The 15,783-nt window shown below is 43.6% G+C and overlaps 1 protein-coding gene across 1 annotated transcript in view; it reads left to right on the forward strand.

Annotated features, from left to right (window-relative positions):
* Positions 1-15,783, forward strand: part of LOC147659494 (ciliary microtubule inner protein 2A-like) — a 215,877-nt gene that overhangs the window by 91,010 nt on the left and 109,084 nt on the right. The window contains exon 4 of the mRNA XM_086951702.1: positions 5,891-6,014. Within this exon, the coding sequence (XP_086807828.1) occupies positions 5,891-6,014 (124 nt within the window). The remainder of the gene's footprint in view (positions 1-5,890; positions 6,015-15,783) is intronic.

Raw genomic sequence — 15,783 nt, forward strand, 5'->3', positions numbered from 1 at the left:
TGATGCACTTGCAAATGTGCACGGTGGCCAGGAATTCTGGTTCCAGATTACGCACGAGGGCTGCGGGTCTCAACTTTGCTGGGGATTCGGGTCAGCCTCTGAGAAGTCTGGAAATTCAACTCCCGGGCTGCAAACTATTCGGAGTCCGCCGGGAGCTTTGGAGATGCAGACCGGCAAATGCTTCATTGGTGCCTGCCAATCAGGGCAGTAACTCCTTTACTCCAAGGGAGATTCTTCAGTCGTCTAGTTGTGTAGATCATCGAAGTTCTGGGATTTCTGTAGCAGAGTTTCGTCCAGGTGTAACCTAAAGTCCTCTAGCCAAGGGTTCCTTACGGAAGGGGTTGGACATACTCTGGGGACCCACCTATGGGAGGGTTTAGAAAGAGGGGTGGCTACACCCATTTTTTTGTCCAGTTTCACGCCAGAGCAGGGGCTGGTAGCCCCTGCAATTGGTTTGAACTAGACTATGCAGAGAGACACCAAATGTGCCCGCAGTGCAGACTTCAAAGCACTTTTGAAGTGCACTCACCCAGCCCCAATACACTAAAGCCTGTCTGGGAGATGGTTAGACCTCCCTGTGACAGGAAACCTATTGTCCAGGCCTCCCCTGCCGGAGTTTCATCCAGCAGCCGGAGGCCAGACTTGTGTCTGTGGCAGCAGCATCCATTTTGTGATGCCAGGGCTCTTTAAAACTGTTACCGGGTATACCGGTGTGTACATGTCTCTCCCTCTAGAAGGGTGGGCTTATACCCCCGCTGCCAGTACTGGCGAGTGGGGGGTATTGTTTCTAAAGTGTTTGACACCAAACACAACATGTTTCCGTGCAGCCATTCCAAAGTTAGCATTTACCGCAAAGTTATAATGCACTTAAGAGTATATGGACTGGCTGCATCACAGAACATCCCCAGAGAATAGATTCCAAAGGCTGCAGAGGGTCCCTGCTCATGCATGGGCACCCTCTAACATGAAACCAAGCACCCTGACTTCAGGATTGATAAGGCCTGCCATAGGGGTGACTGATAGGTTTCTGTGTGCAGTGATTTAAGGTAGATATAGGTAACCTATATCTTAGTAAGGGGTGCATGCACCACCTTACCCAGGCTGCAGTAGCAGTCCTGTGGTGTCATTTAGGAAAGCTTCCCAGGGGTGGCACAATACATGCTGCAGCCCCTGATAGGCCTCTGGGGTACCTATGCCCCTTACTACCTAGGGTACCATATACTAGCGACTCACAAGGGTACCCCAGTAACCAAACTGGGGTGTACCTATAGTACATGGGATCAATTTAGAGAGGAAGCAGCTAGGCTGGGGTCCTAGATAGCATTGCCCCAGCCATACTAAAGTCGAAAAACAGTGAAACACCAGCAAAACGTGGGGGTAACAATAAGAACAGATCCTCATCCTACTCCTGGATTCAAAATTGAAAGTTGATATCAATCTCACCTCCTGTTTATTTTTATCCTGCAAACTTAGCAAACTTGTCCTATCTATTTTAGTTGCCTTCTCAATTGCTGCTCTAATAGTTTTTCCAGCATACCTTCTCGTTTTAAATCTTCCTACCATCCTTTTTTCCTCTGCTGCATATGTCTCTTTGGTGCTGCAGTTCCTCTTCGCCACCAGAAGTTCTCAATATGGGATACTCCTCTTTAGTTTATCTGGATGGTGGCTACAGGCATGGAGAATGTCTTCTTTCCTAAATAGTCTAGTGTGAATTGTGTCATCCCTCATTTCAACCTGTATATCCAAAAACTCAATGGTTTTGCAATGTAGTTTGCTGTTAAATTGTAAGTTCAAATTTTTATCAGTTATTCCCCTCAGGAACGCTTCCAATATATCCTGTGGACCGCCCCACATCAGAAAAATATTGTCTATGTAACAAGTCCACAGGATCAGATGACTCATGTATTCCTCATTCGTCTCATTCCAGATATGCTCTGCTTCCCACCACCCCATAAACATACAGGCATAGCTTGCAGCGAAGCAGCTTCCCATCACCATCCCTGTAATTTGTTGTACCATTGGTACTCAAAAAGGAAAAAATGATTCTCCAAACAGAATTTTAACATTTCAAGTAGAAGCATTGAGTGATCAAACATTGCTAACGGTCTGTCTCTAAACAAATATGCAGGTATACAGTGCAACAACGTCAACTGTGGCCAGGAGATATGTGTTCTTTCAAGGGATCTTTTGAATTTTGGATATGAAATATATCAGAGTGGCAGTTGCCACTCTGTAGTCATAGTTAAGGTTACTAGATATAGGGATTTCTTGGAAATCTGTCCCTTAATAAAATGTTATCCATTTGACGAATCTTCTCAAAACTTTCTCAGACTTGTTGCACCTATTCCATTGTCAGAGGATTGAAGGTTTTGTGGTGTTTGGTCAAGTGGGTGCAAATAAAAAAAGGGGGGTCCAAAAAGCACTTGAAATCCAATGCATTTCACATGGACTTTTGTATTTCACATAGTGGCAAAATGGCTGAGTGGATTGTAATTAAATTTCACAGCAACGTACATTAGACTATGTAGACAAATCTTTTTGCTATTGCAAGTAATGTTATGAAGTGGTTATGAAGTTATAAGGGCCAACATCTTAGTAATAGTGATTTTGTAGCACAATCTTTCTAAAAGTAGCAATAAAGCCCAAAAAATAAACTAGACTGCATATGTAAAGTTTCAGATTTACTACATGAACAAATGAAAGTTCCATTTATGGTCACATGCTAATGGAAATACATAGCAAATAGATTATATGTTAATTTACATAAGTTTTCTTTTCATGATCGGTGGTTCACAAAATAAAACTGGCCCATTAAGCCAAACAAAAATCATCCTTCTAATGCACCCCTGTGCATCACAATGATAAATTGCATTAGCAAGGAGCCACACCAACTACTATTTGGATGACATGATAATTGGTCACTAGGAAAAATAATAAATCGCAATTTTTAAACACAAAGAATGATTGCCTTTCATTCACTTTGGCCTTCATATGTAGCACACTCCTACTAAAAGTAGCAAGGAAGCACAAAGAAAAAACTTGAAAAAATACTACACAAAAGACTGAAAGACCACATGCTAATGGAAACCTATAAACAAATACATAACAAGTAGAATGCATCTTAATCATCATAAGTTTTCCGTGCATGCTCTCTGGCTCACAAAATAAAACTGTGCCTGACAAGCCAAACATAAAACTTCTTCCTTATGTATTCCTGTGCAACAAAATGGAAATGCAACCTAGCAGTGAGCTACACAAACAGCTATATGGAGGAAATGGTAATTGGCCATTAGAAAAAAATAATAATCTTAATTTTTTATAACAACAGTGATTGGCTTTCATTCACTTTGGGCTTCATAAGTAGCACAATCCTATTAAAAAGTAGCGAGGAAGCCCAAAAAATAAACTAGACCGTATCTGTAAAGTTTCTGAATTACTGCAGGAACAAAAAAGATACATTTTTTATCACATGATTATGCAAATATATAAACAAATACATGCCAAATATAATAGATAAAAATAAAGAAATCACATTAAATCCGATTGCCACTCTGTAATTATAGTTAGTATTCCCAAAGATAGGAATTCCTTGGTTCTAGTAACAACTTTTATTTATAGCCATTAGAAACGGCCAGTTGGGCCTGCGAAATTAGATGTCTCTGAAGTTAACACATTTTTCAACAGACCTTCCATCTCAATATCTTTAAATTGTGAACCTGTCTCCAGATGGTATGATTGAAAATCTGTTTTGGAAATTTAGGGTTCCTCCACAGAGACAACAGCTCATATAATACTGGGAACTTCTTGAATTGTGTCACAAAGTGCCTTTTGATATCTTTCTTCCATTGCTTTTACCCCAGTATTTAAAAAAGGTTTGGGTAAATTAGTTTAAATAACTATTCCTTCAAATGCTGGTTCAATTGCTAGGACAAGCAATCGACTTTGACTACATCATCAGTTTTAAATTCAACAGGAACAAGGTCACATAGGACCAGATTTACAGTCTGGCTGGCAAACTTTCACCAAGTCAGTGCATAAAGTTTGCCACCAGGGTGGCAGAGGTTTCTCCAACAAATAGGCTCCATTCACCACATAAGGAAACATTAGGGAGAAAACTGCTAGTGGAAACTCCATCAATGCCTGCAACTCCTCGCAGAATGTCAACCATCAAATAATTACAATGGAAAAGAAAACCCAACATTTGGGTACATTGTGACACTATATTTACCTTTTGGTGAAAGTCTGACATTTTATCTTCTGCAATTCTTCACTCACAGTATTGACTCACCAGCACGTGGTGGCAGACATGGCGTCAGTCTCCCTAGATTGGGTGGTTGCTCCACCACTTTATCTGATCCTTGGTCGAGCTGATGGTGGGGCTCTAAGAGCCCTGCCATCTGGGGTACACTGAATAGGGCAGTGGTACCGGTAGATATACTAATGCGAAGCCTGACATTCTTCATATTGTTTTCCTGTTGGCTGTCTCTTATAAATCAGACCAATGGCACTTTCCAAAGTCTAGCAAAGTCCACCCACCTCAAGTCAATGCACAATTTCATTTATTATGACCTGTCATAATAATTACATCAGCCAGGCAGATTGGATAATATTTTAGCAGCATTGTCAGTATTTTCACTAGCCTTTCAGGGGAATCGGCCAGCCTATTCCATTCAAGTTAAGCGCTTGCAGTCAATCCGTTACATGTTATTCTTAGGTGGTATTTGTAAAGCACATCTGCCTTTTCCACAATTTCTCTGTACTCACAACTGCGTGAGTATTGTGAAGTTAGTGGGCTCTTCCTATTGGGTTGTGTAGATCAGAGGTGTTTCGCAGAGACACAGGATGACTGATCCATGACTTTTTTTGAGGCTATCCACCTAAGATGGAGCTACATAGAGTGAATCTTAATAGGACCGATTTACATGGCATAAATCCCGAAAATCTGGCATGGGTCTAGCCAGCCTGGGTGAAGCCTGAACATCCCGGTTGTATGTGCTATATCTATTCATGAATGTCACAGTGTCTTAGTCCATATGTATGTGGTCCAGGCTCCAAATTTCCAGATCATGTAACTGTTTGTGTATCTTAGTAGGAGCTCAGAGATGTTTTGTTCTTTGGATGTACTAAATCCAACAGATGTGAGGAGAAGAACTGGTTGGGTGAAGAGCGCAGCGCAACAAAATTAACAAAAAGTGGGGATAGTGGTGTTAAAACTATCTACCAAGAGCGAAGGGGAAACTTTATTAACTCGTTTTCAGTGCCAGGGTTAAAAACAGTGCACCTGCAGCTTCACCCAACCAGTTCTTCTCCTCTCATCTGCTGGATTTAGTAGATCCTAGATAGAGTAAGAACAAAACATCCCTTAGCTCCTCCCTCTCAGAGAAGAGGTTGTAGCCCTTGGCGGGGCTAGGTTTTCCCACTAAGAATGCCACCATTGGTCGGTGATGGGATTTCGTCCTAAAGGAGGGATCCCCCCATAAGCTCCGAGATATAATCTCTTGTGTCTCTTCTTTGTTTGTCAATTCTAGACCTGAGGATTCTTTTGTATATGTGTGATTGTTGTTCTATGTCACACATGAAGCCTTTGATAAAAGCAGTACAAGAATGCATATAAGTGACTCCATATCATCAAGGGCATGGTGCTCACGTTCAGGGGTTAATTTAACAACAATTCTGGGAATTGTAGTTCTGATGTACTTCAGTTGTTTCAAATGAACTAAGACAGTTGAAAATTATGATTCATAGTAGAAAAGCCCAGGACAGATGTGTCGCATCATTGGTGGTGTGCAGCCATTTGTTAACCTTATGTTAGTATGGTGGCCTCAAATCTAGGAGTACGTGTGTTTTCCACTGGATTTATGATTGATCTCAAGTTTCTTTTTGGTTTCAGCCTCTTCGAAAGCAGTACCCATGTCTTCCTCAACCAAAGCTTAGGTGTGATGAAGAGCTTATGCGCTGTGATAGCTTCCCTCACCTGCAGCTGCCATACAAGCTCCAGCGGACGGCCATTTCAGGTGAGCCCAGCTGCCCCAACTGGCGGACATCTTGTTCTCCAGCCCCTGATGAGGGTTTACACATTTGTCACTACCCTGATCCCTAATGAGCCGGGCTTGCTCTGCACAACCTCACCCTCCCTTATACCATTCACAAGTATTGAAAAGAAAGGCGTGGGTAATTACTTAGAAATAAAGCCTGCCGAAATTTAAGAGTTATCAAGAAAGATTTGTTCATACGGATCTTAAAGAAAAACCATAGAAGAACAAAATACTACAAAAGTTGGGCTTGTTTTATGGTGCGATGCGTGTACGAAGGCATGTACAAAGTGAGCCTCTGCAGATGTAGAGAAGTTCACTTGAATTTTATTTATTTCCTTTCGAGTAGTGCACAAAAAAATTAAAGAGAACACCCCAATTCACTTATTACAGCAATAAAAATGGCTACAATAACTTTCCGTTGTAAAATATATTTGGCACCTACGTCCACAGCACCTCTGTGGGCTAGAGATGGAAAATGTACTGCACCACACTCCCTAGGATGAATACTGTGCACACGATACCCCGACCCAGAATGACCTCAGGGAATTGTTTGCAGGCTCAAGTCATATACCATATTCGTCCACAACCTTTGATAAAAACATGATACAGCAACCTAATAATTGCCTGTGAAACTGAAGGGTGCTCATGTCATAGACTCATCAAGAGTAGATGATGCTAACAACGTTTTTTTTCAACACTGAAGAGGGGCTTTCGCTGCTTTTTGCAGCAGCCAGAAATCGTTCAGCTTGCCATGAGGGACCCCAGGGGGCTAGTGGACGAGTACAATCATCCCACATCTCCTGCTTTAAATTCCCTCTCTTTAGGGCACAATCCAGAGTTGTCCTCTTCTTTCTCAGCCCAGCCCCCTGCCACCTGTGTTGTCTCCTGCCACAGCCCCCATACACCAAGCACCGCCCACGCCTCCCTTTAGTTTGCTTTATACATGTTCAGGGAGGGCTGCAAGCCACCAAAAACCTTGTACTGCTGCAGAATCAACCATTTATGGGACATCCTGCAAGAAAACCTCCAGACTTTCAGTGGACTTGGAAGGTTTGACTTCACCTCGGGCGAAGTTTGATAAAGACGGAAATGCGGCCCGCATTCAGCGACAATTATGACGTTTCGAGTTTTTGCCAGACTTCAAGGGCAGTTTTAAATTTCAGCAGCTGCTATTTCTGACCTAATAGAATCAGTGAAGTGAAGAGGGGCATTAAACATTCTCCCTTCAGGAGATACTTCATGAAGGGTGTCAGGTCACTGAGTGGTCAGGACTGTAAATTAAGTCAAATCAAGGCTCTTTTTCATAGTGTAAAATGTGTGGCAACGATTTAGGTTATGACCAGGAACAATATCATAAAGTGTATTCGGCGAACATGGCGAAAGTGTATCCTGAAGGTTGATTGGAAATTGGTGTCCGCTGCTCAAAAACCCATGTAATGTGTGGCGGACCAGTGGTGAGGCTGGCAGGTTGAGTGGAAACACAATGCACCCCACACATATGTGTAACAGGAGGAGATAGTAGAACCTGCCCAGTGCTTGTTGAGATCCCACGGTGCTGAGCAGGCTAAAGAGATGGATCGCACGAGGAATAATACCTAAATTCTCTCTGGATAACTTGGGCACCTGTATTACTTCTAGCAGTATCAATATTATTAATGCCAAAGATATGGACAAATGGATTAATGCCAAATACATTAATCCATTGCCTTCAACAGGAAAATTGTTTGAGAAAGTGTTAAGACTACATCTACGATGAAACTAGATCCTTTTGAAATTAAGGAAGGGTATGAATGGAAGACCGCTTTCACCACTCGAGACAGTTTGAGTATAATTACGCACCATTCAACACTTGCTTTGCACAAGCTGCATATAAGTGATGCAGTATTTATATATTTCAAAATATTCTGGGTGGCTTTCTAGTCAGAGATCATTCATGCAATTGATTGTCAAACGTAGATAGGAAATTTGCCCCCAAGTTAAGGGTGAGCCGCAATGCTGCAACACTTCGATGAAAGGGGGGAAGATGATGGGGTTCCTGCATTCTGCCTGTAGACCACACAGTACCAATCACCTGGTGTACTACAGACAGTAATAAGAGGGGAGAGAAATGGGCAAGGTCCAATGGTTCTTGGAAGAAATGTTGCATCGATGAAGAAAGAATAATTTAAAGTTTTGCAGTTCCCTATTAAAACTCCATGCATTCTCAGAAACCAGCCTAATCTATTTTTTCATTGTAATTAATATCAATAAATACGTATTCATGTTGTATTTGTATACCACAAATCAAGCCTATTGTACAGGGCCAAACATGCAGTAAATGAGTGGAAGAGAACCTGAGTTAAAAGCTGAGGACGACTGTTATTTCATTGAGATGTAGTGAGCTTTAGACAGGTGTCTTCGGCTCATTCCTGAACAAAGGTTGTTGAGGAGGTGATGGATGAAGGGGTGTCATTCCAGACCCTTAGTGCAATAATACTGGTGGTTTTTTGCCTTTATTTTTGTTTTATGCACCTATGAATGTCTAGTCATATGGTGTCCCGGCTGTAGTTGTGCTAAGAGCCAGTGAGGTTGTTGAGCTTGTTGCAAGATAGGCAGGTAGAATAGTCTTATTGGCTTAGAGTATGGGATTTTAATTTTCCGAATCCCCCCACATGATTTTGAAAGCATTTACCCATGTCCTTGAATACTTCTGAAGAGAGTACTGATGCACAAAACAATCATGCATGTGCTCTTAGCTCCAATACAGTTATGGCTTGTGACCCATCATGAGCATGACTACTGTTAGCTCATTGGATTACGCAAGGTCAACAGTGGTGGTAACATTGGATAATAAGAAGCAGCACAGGTCCTTTAACTTTAACCTGCAGTGGATTGGTGGCCTAATGACCTCACCTCTGTTTGTTCATCATTTGCAAAGGGGGATTCCCGGGTATCCTGCATGTGTGGATGCCGCATACATGTGTGATGCAGTAAGTGTACACCAAGATATATCACAAGCTTATCTCCCATCGATGAGAGTGGGAACTAGCGGAATCTAGTTTGGGATCTCCAATTTAAAGATCATTTCCAAAATGGATGACAAGTGACGTGCATTGCTAGCATTCCTGTAGCTTTTGTATTGAGCCACACTCAAGGGCGTGAGAGGGCTAGCAACAGTGTTCTCTGTGAAAGTGTAAGGATAGCCTTTTTCCATGTCCTGCTTTTTCGTTCTTTTCCGGTGTTATCCCTGTAAGGTTGATAGGAGGTGTAAGAGAATTCAGGACAGCAGTGTCTTTATAAATTCAGGGCTAGCCTTTTGTCATGTCCTGTTCTTTTGTTGCCTAAAAGGGGTGGTTTCCAAATGTGTAATTAGTGCAAAGCATGAAGGCGTGACTCCCTTTTGTGCCCATGGTTTGGGTCTCTCCTAGCAGGATGTCCCCAGTCACACTCCGTCTTCATGTTAACTTATTATTATTATTATAAAACATTTATAGAGCGCACTATAACCCTGCGGGCATCCTGGCGCTAAGAGAACTATCCAGCACAGGAGCTGTCGGCTACATGATGAAAAAAGGTCTATCATACAGAAAATCTACTTCTACCCTCAAGTGGAGGCATAGTATATCCTGGGGAAGAGCCAGGTCTTAATTTTCTTATGGAACAGCAGCAGGCCTTGTGTTCTCCTGATTTCTAAAGGGAGATCATTCCAAAGGCGAGCCGCTGCCACGCTGGAGGCTCTTCCTCCCAGGGTCACCCTCCTTATTTTGGGCACTCTCGCACAATTGGCAGTGGAAGAGCGAAGATTCCGGGTAAGCTTGTACCGCTGAAACCTATCCTGAAGTGGCTTAGGTCCTTGTTCATGGAGTGCTCTGAACACAATGCACAATGATTTAAACCGGATCCGTTGAGCTACTGGGAGCCAATGTAGATCCGCCAGTGCTTGTGTTGTAGAGGAGCAGCGTGGTCGGGAGAGTGCTAACTTCGCTGCTGTCGCCTGGATACTTTATAATCTGGTAATCAGGTACTTGAGAAGACAGAGGCTGTGCCATTAGAATCCACAAACCCTATCCGCACATAGGGTATAAAAAAGGGGCTGAATCCAAGTCACTCTTCCAGGAGTGCTCATTGACCACCCCAAGGTGACCTCCTGCAGGGTGTGGAAGAAACTTCTGAGTTTCAGAGCTATGGTCCCTGACATCCAGCTTCCCAGCTAGGGGAGGAGATGTGACCTGGCAAGTCAGCAACAATCTTCTGAAAGAGCTGAAGATTCATTTTAATGAGGAGCCTAAGAGTGGGGCACTTGGGTGACCCTGCAAGAGTGGCTGCCCAGAGAAGAGGCCTTATCAAGAAACCACTATCTACATTGACACTGCTGTGCCCAGTGAGAGATCAGTGGAGAGGCTCTGGTCAGCTCTTGCACTCTGCCCATCGTGTGTGCCCCCGGCTGCCCTTTACTGGGCCTAGGCATTTCCTCAGCCATTCTCTCTGGCATGGGTGAGTCACTGGTGTTACCAGTGTTACCAGTGTGTGCTGCATTTGTCTGATATCTTAACTGGGGAGCCTTGCTGCTGCAAGGCTCACTTGTGATTTTTGACGTCCTCCAAATGCTATGCTGCCCCTGCAATAGCTGGCCTCCCTCTGTGTCTGTGGTTCAGGGGGATCTTGAAGTGTGAACTCCCGGAACATTCGGAATCCCCCACTGGACTCCCATTTCACAGCATTGAAGACTTATTGGAGCGTGCTCTCTCTTCATTTGGGTGGTTGATTTATTTGGACCTGCGATCACTGTGAGAAGAGCTGTAATCTTTCCTCTGCCTGGCTGCAACTGCTCTGCTATCTGGAGAGAGGTCTGAGAAGACACCGGCCGGCAGTGACCCTGCCAGTGGGTGGCTGCACCTACTGAATGCCCTCCATAGACTGAAGACAACAGCACAGAGGACCGTGGGCTGAGAGTCACCTGGGTACCTTCAGTTTTGCCATCAGGACAGTACAGCCCCACACACATATGGAGTGACCACAGGGTCAACGTTCCGGACAGATCCAAATCACTTGATCACTGTGAGCATTGCCTGTCTATTTTCCCATAGTTGGTGAAGGAATTCCTGTACAATTCCCCAGTACTTGTGTGTGTAGATTAAAGTAGTTTTTGGTATCTAAGATACAGGACTGGCTGGACAACTCATTTATTAAGAACTACATGGAGTATTACTGAGTTCTGAGTCTCTAACCCCACACCAACTCCAAGTAAGCCTCCAACTCTGTAAGCTGCTGCCTGAGAATCACGTGCTACAGGGGAGCAGTTGGTGTTTATTTTAAAAAAGGTCCATAATAGGATGGTCAGTGGACGCCAAAGGTAAACAGACAACATCACCACAATCGAGGCCCAAAACCTCTGCTTCCCGAGACCCCCAAACAAGTTCTGACACGCATGATTGTAGTAAATTTAGATGGCACCTGGAAGACACAAAAATACCATGCAAAATTATTACTGATCATGATATTTTTTATGGTTATATAAACCCATTGATATGCCCCGCTCAAGATAGCAGTTTGTAATAAACTGTATGAAGGAAAGCAGAATTTTATCATACAAAGGATAAGAAATAGTAGGAGATTGGTATAGAAAAGCTAAAGCTGTACCAGAAACATAGGATGTTCATGACCATATATGAAATGTACCAGGACTATTTCGGATTCTTCATGGCCCACTATAGTAATTAAATATAGAATGCAATAAGGAGTCTAAATGATGACAAACAAGAGTAATAAGAGGTTATCCAGAGCAATCTAAAATATTTAATTGATCATGCTACAAAGTTGGTGGCCAGTTATGTTCGGGGGCTCAAAATATGTTTTTATTAGCACTGCCCTTGCCAGGGGAATCATGGCATATAGTGTTGTTGGATTTTATCACACATCTCCAAGTATCTCAGTAAACCAGCTCTGTCCTGGTGGCTGTGGACCATCTTGTAGGGACAATAATCCAGGACCAATAAGAACAGGTCTAAGCTGGCCGCCGGTGAGGCGCTCTTGAGAGTGCCTGAATGGCAGTCCATGTTATCCAATAGACCGCTAACACATAGAGTGGTTTCCAATGGGGAACGCCACTACAGGCACATATATGCCTGCACTTGCATGTCCACACCTTAAATATAACAGATTCTGCCTCCTGGGCTGAGGAGGCCATCCTTAGGGGTGCCTTACATACATTAAAGGCAGCGTAGGTGACTGCAATTGCTGGCCTGCTGTCAGTAGGTTCCATGGGTCACCCAGGGTGCCACAAACGTGTGCTGCAGCCCTAGGGACTCCTTTTGCCATTAATGCTCTTGGTACCCCTGGTACATATCCTAGCGATTTATAGGGGGTAAAGCTTTTGCCAATTTGGGATTATCAAGTTGAACATAACAGTTGAAGGAGAGATCACAAGTACTGGGGTCTGGGCAGAAGACTCCAGTGCACTATCAGAGTCAAAACCATTAGCATTTGGAGCAAACAGGGGGGTGACCATACAAAATGAGGCACTTTCCTACACTTCTAATACAATTTACTTCTTGCATAGAACTGCCCCCAACTGTTGGGAGTCTGTGGCCCACTTCAAAATGCCTGCGCACAAAACCATAAGGGGTATTTTTGGAGTTATGACTGATGCCAAATTATCCCCTGCCCTACAAATATTTGCAATCACATAAGTTAGTTTCTTCCAGCTGCAATTATTCCTCAGTGTTTTGTTTATTTTGAATGTTGTGCATTAGGTCATTATCTTAACCCCTTCGAAGCTAATGACGAGCTGGGCTCGTCATGGCGCTTACCTGCCGTGCGCTGATGACAAGGCCAGCTCGTCATGAATTATGGTGATTTTGGATCTTCAGCACAGGACGGGAAAACGCCTAGCAGCCATGTGGTTAAACATTGGTATCCACTTGTGCATGCTTTACTGAAATGGAGTCTATTTGATCCTACTGGGAAAAGGTTTACATAGACTTCAGTACATTAAAAATGCTGGAGTGAGTATTTCTATGGTATTCCTAAATTTGAACAAATATTTGGTAAGACCAAAAGACTTCTTTGGCTGCCAGTGAAACAATCATTGGTTTTGCCCATGCAGGATCTATTGGCTTTGTCAATGTGTTTAGCCATGCTGTACAGCAGCATGGCTGGTGTGCAACATGCCTGAAAGTTTAAAAAAAAAAAGTGCAATGATGTGCTCGTTGCTGGGTATGTTGTAGCGCTTTTACTTTCTTTAATTTTCAGCCATGTTGTACAGCTTTGTCAATGTGTTTTTTTGTGGTATGGCAAAATAGGGTTGGAAGGGGCGAGATGGAAACAAAACAATGGACATCGGGAAGAGGGTTAGTGGACAACCTTGGTGAAATACCACAGATGGCAGGAGGGAGGAAGCTACAGCAGGATGAAGGCTGGGATGGAGCAATCAAATTGTGGCATGGGCAGACAAAACGGCGGGCAATCAGCACAAAGAAGGACTGGGTGAGGCAAGATGACGGACCACAGTGAAATGGGGATGGATTGCAAACACATATACTCTCCTAGACTTCAACCCGAGAAGTAAAAAAAAATATATATCCACAGTAGAGTACAATTATTCAAAGAACACTGGCTTCTGGAAGCTGTAGCTGGTCCATGATCCATGCCAGGGACAACACTGGAAGGGAGAAATAGGGAGGCCCTGACCAGAAACAAACAAGGAATTGAGAGTGACGTTGAAGGCAACCATTGGTAATTAATGGGCGGGTTCTAAGCCCATTTTTTGCTTTTTTTGTTTATAAGAGATTTTACAAGACAGCTCGTGCTCTGTCTCAGACTAAACCTTAAAAGTGATTGCATTCCAAGCTCCTTGCATCCTTCATTCCGCTCGCACTCACTTCCTAAAAACAATGGGCCCAATTCATAAAAGTAATCTGAGACAAAATCCTGACTTTATGACTTTCGATATTCACAAAAGGCAGTTAGGAGTAGTATAGTAAGGATTCCTACCTTTACTACTCCTAAACTGAGACAAAATCCTAACTTTACGACTTTTGGTATTCACAAATGGCATTTAGGAACAGTCATGTGTGCATGAAAATGATTGAATGTTCCATGCATGGCTGCATTTATTGTCTTTATGAAGGACAGGTGGAGGACATGAGGTCAGGTGGCACTGTTGAGGTTCCGATTCTGCAGCAGAGGGAGTGCCTCAAATACAGTGAAAGTGGGAAAAACTTGAGCCACTTATTCCTGCTAACAGAAATACTGCAAAGCAATCATACGTAGTAAGTAGCCTTTGCCTTACCTGTGCCAAGAAAGGTGACTCTGGTCTGTGTCATAACAGAAAATGCATCTGGCTATTGCTTTCCTCCTGCGATGGTTTGCCACTGCATGGCACTGGTGACTTGTGACTACCCACCATAGCATTTCCTAATTTTCTCATTCTCTGAAGAGAAAGTTCCTTCATAAGATGTCCATGGTCATCTAGGGTGGGTTCTTCGTCAGCCATCATCAGGTTGTTCACAATGAGCTCCATCTACACCATATCTCCTAGCTCTGTGAACACATTTCGCTTGTGCATATTCTGAGATGCAGTCATATGTATCCAGGAAGTGTGAAACGGTTTTAGGCAGTTGGAGTGACACACATTGGGTGACATCTAGTTGTACATGTGAGCTGCTGCCTACCTTGTCTGTTGGGGGCACTGGTCCAGCATGAATCACTGTTTGAGAATATCAATATTCTCTCCGGATGTGCCCAGTTAAATCTTTGTCTCATGTTGTGTAGGCGTGTTCAGCTGCTGTACATGTGTGACACTATCTGCAGTGGTATATGCGTGTGTCGCCCACTGTACAGTACCTAGAACCATGGTTGGCCTCTAGAAAGGCATGACTTGTCCCGAGCATCGAAGGAGTATGTTCTGACACCTCCAAGTGTATCAAGCACCAAGGACCTCGCTACAAGTTACACAGAGTTTGCAGAGGACATAGCGGAGGGCCAAAATAGTTTGGGCCGGTATCTCCGCTGCAAAGTCCGGCCTTTACGAGTTTTTCCAAAAATGGAGTATAAAAGCTCACCCCCAGGTTTACCAGGTGTTTTTCCAGGTAGTTTTTTACTATTTCGGTGGAAAAAAACATTTTCCGCCTTCTCTGAGAAGGTCCAAAATGTCAGCAGGACTGCCGGTCGGGCTCTTCGGGCTGCAGCAGGCAGGGGCTGTGCAATACTGCTTGCCGTAGCCCAGGGCTGGACCGGCCATAGCAGGCATTGCGCGTTTGCCCAGGAGGCTGGAATGGTGGGGCTGGTTTTGGAGTGGTGGGAGCTGGTTTTGTTACTGGGGGGCAGTTGTGCAGTGATGCTGCGATATCAGCTACAAGTAACAAAAGCAGCAGTGCTGGGGGCTGGTTTTGTTAACCAACAGTGCTTCACGCTCTCATGCCAGTAGAAGGAGAATCCCAACACTTTCATCAGCGCAGATAGTAAAACTCCTAGAACCTGGCATGTTGTCCTGTAACCTTGGAAATGATTCTTTAAAGCATGAGGTTAAGACGATATTAGATTGGTTAGATTCTGCAAGCGATGGGCATCAAATGCACCAAGATCAAAGAGTAGCTGCATTAAGGGTAAGGATTCACAGGACATAATCATTGTCATGTTGATGTGTGTAAGACGGAAAATAATGTATCTCACAGTGCATCACGCCTTCAGGAAGATGAAGATTGTAGTCGGTGGCTTTGCAAAGGCTCCTTCACGGTTCCCCGGATGATTCTGGACTCAAAAGGACGAA

This window comes from Lissotriton vulgaris, unplaced genomic scaffold (genome assembly GCF_964263255.1).
Source record: "Lissotriton vulgaris unplaced genomic scaffold, aLisVul1.2 SCAFFOLD_1337, whole genome shotgun sequence".
NCBI classification, from domain to species: Eukaryota; Metazoa; Chordata; class Amphibia; order Caudata; family Salamandridae; genus Lissotriton; species Lissotriton vulgaris.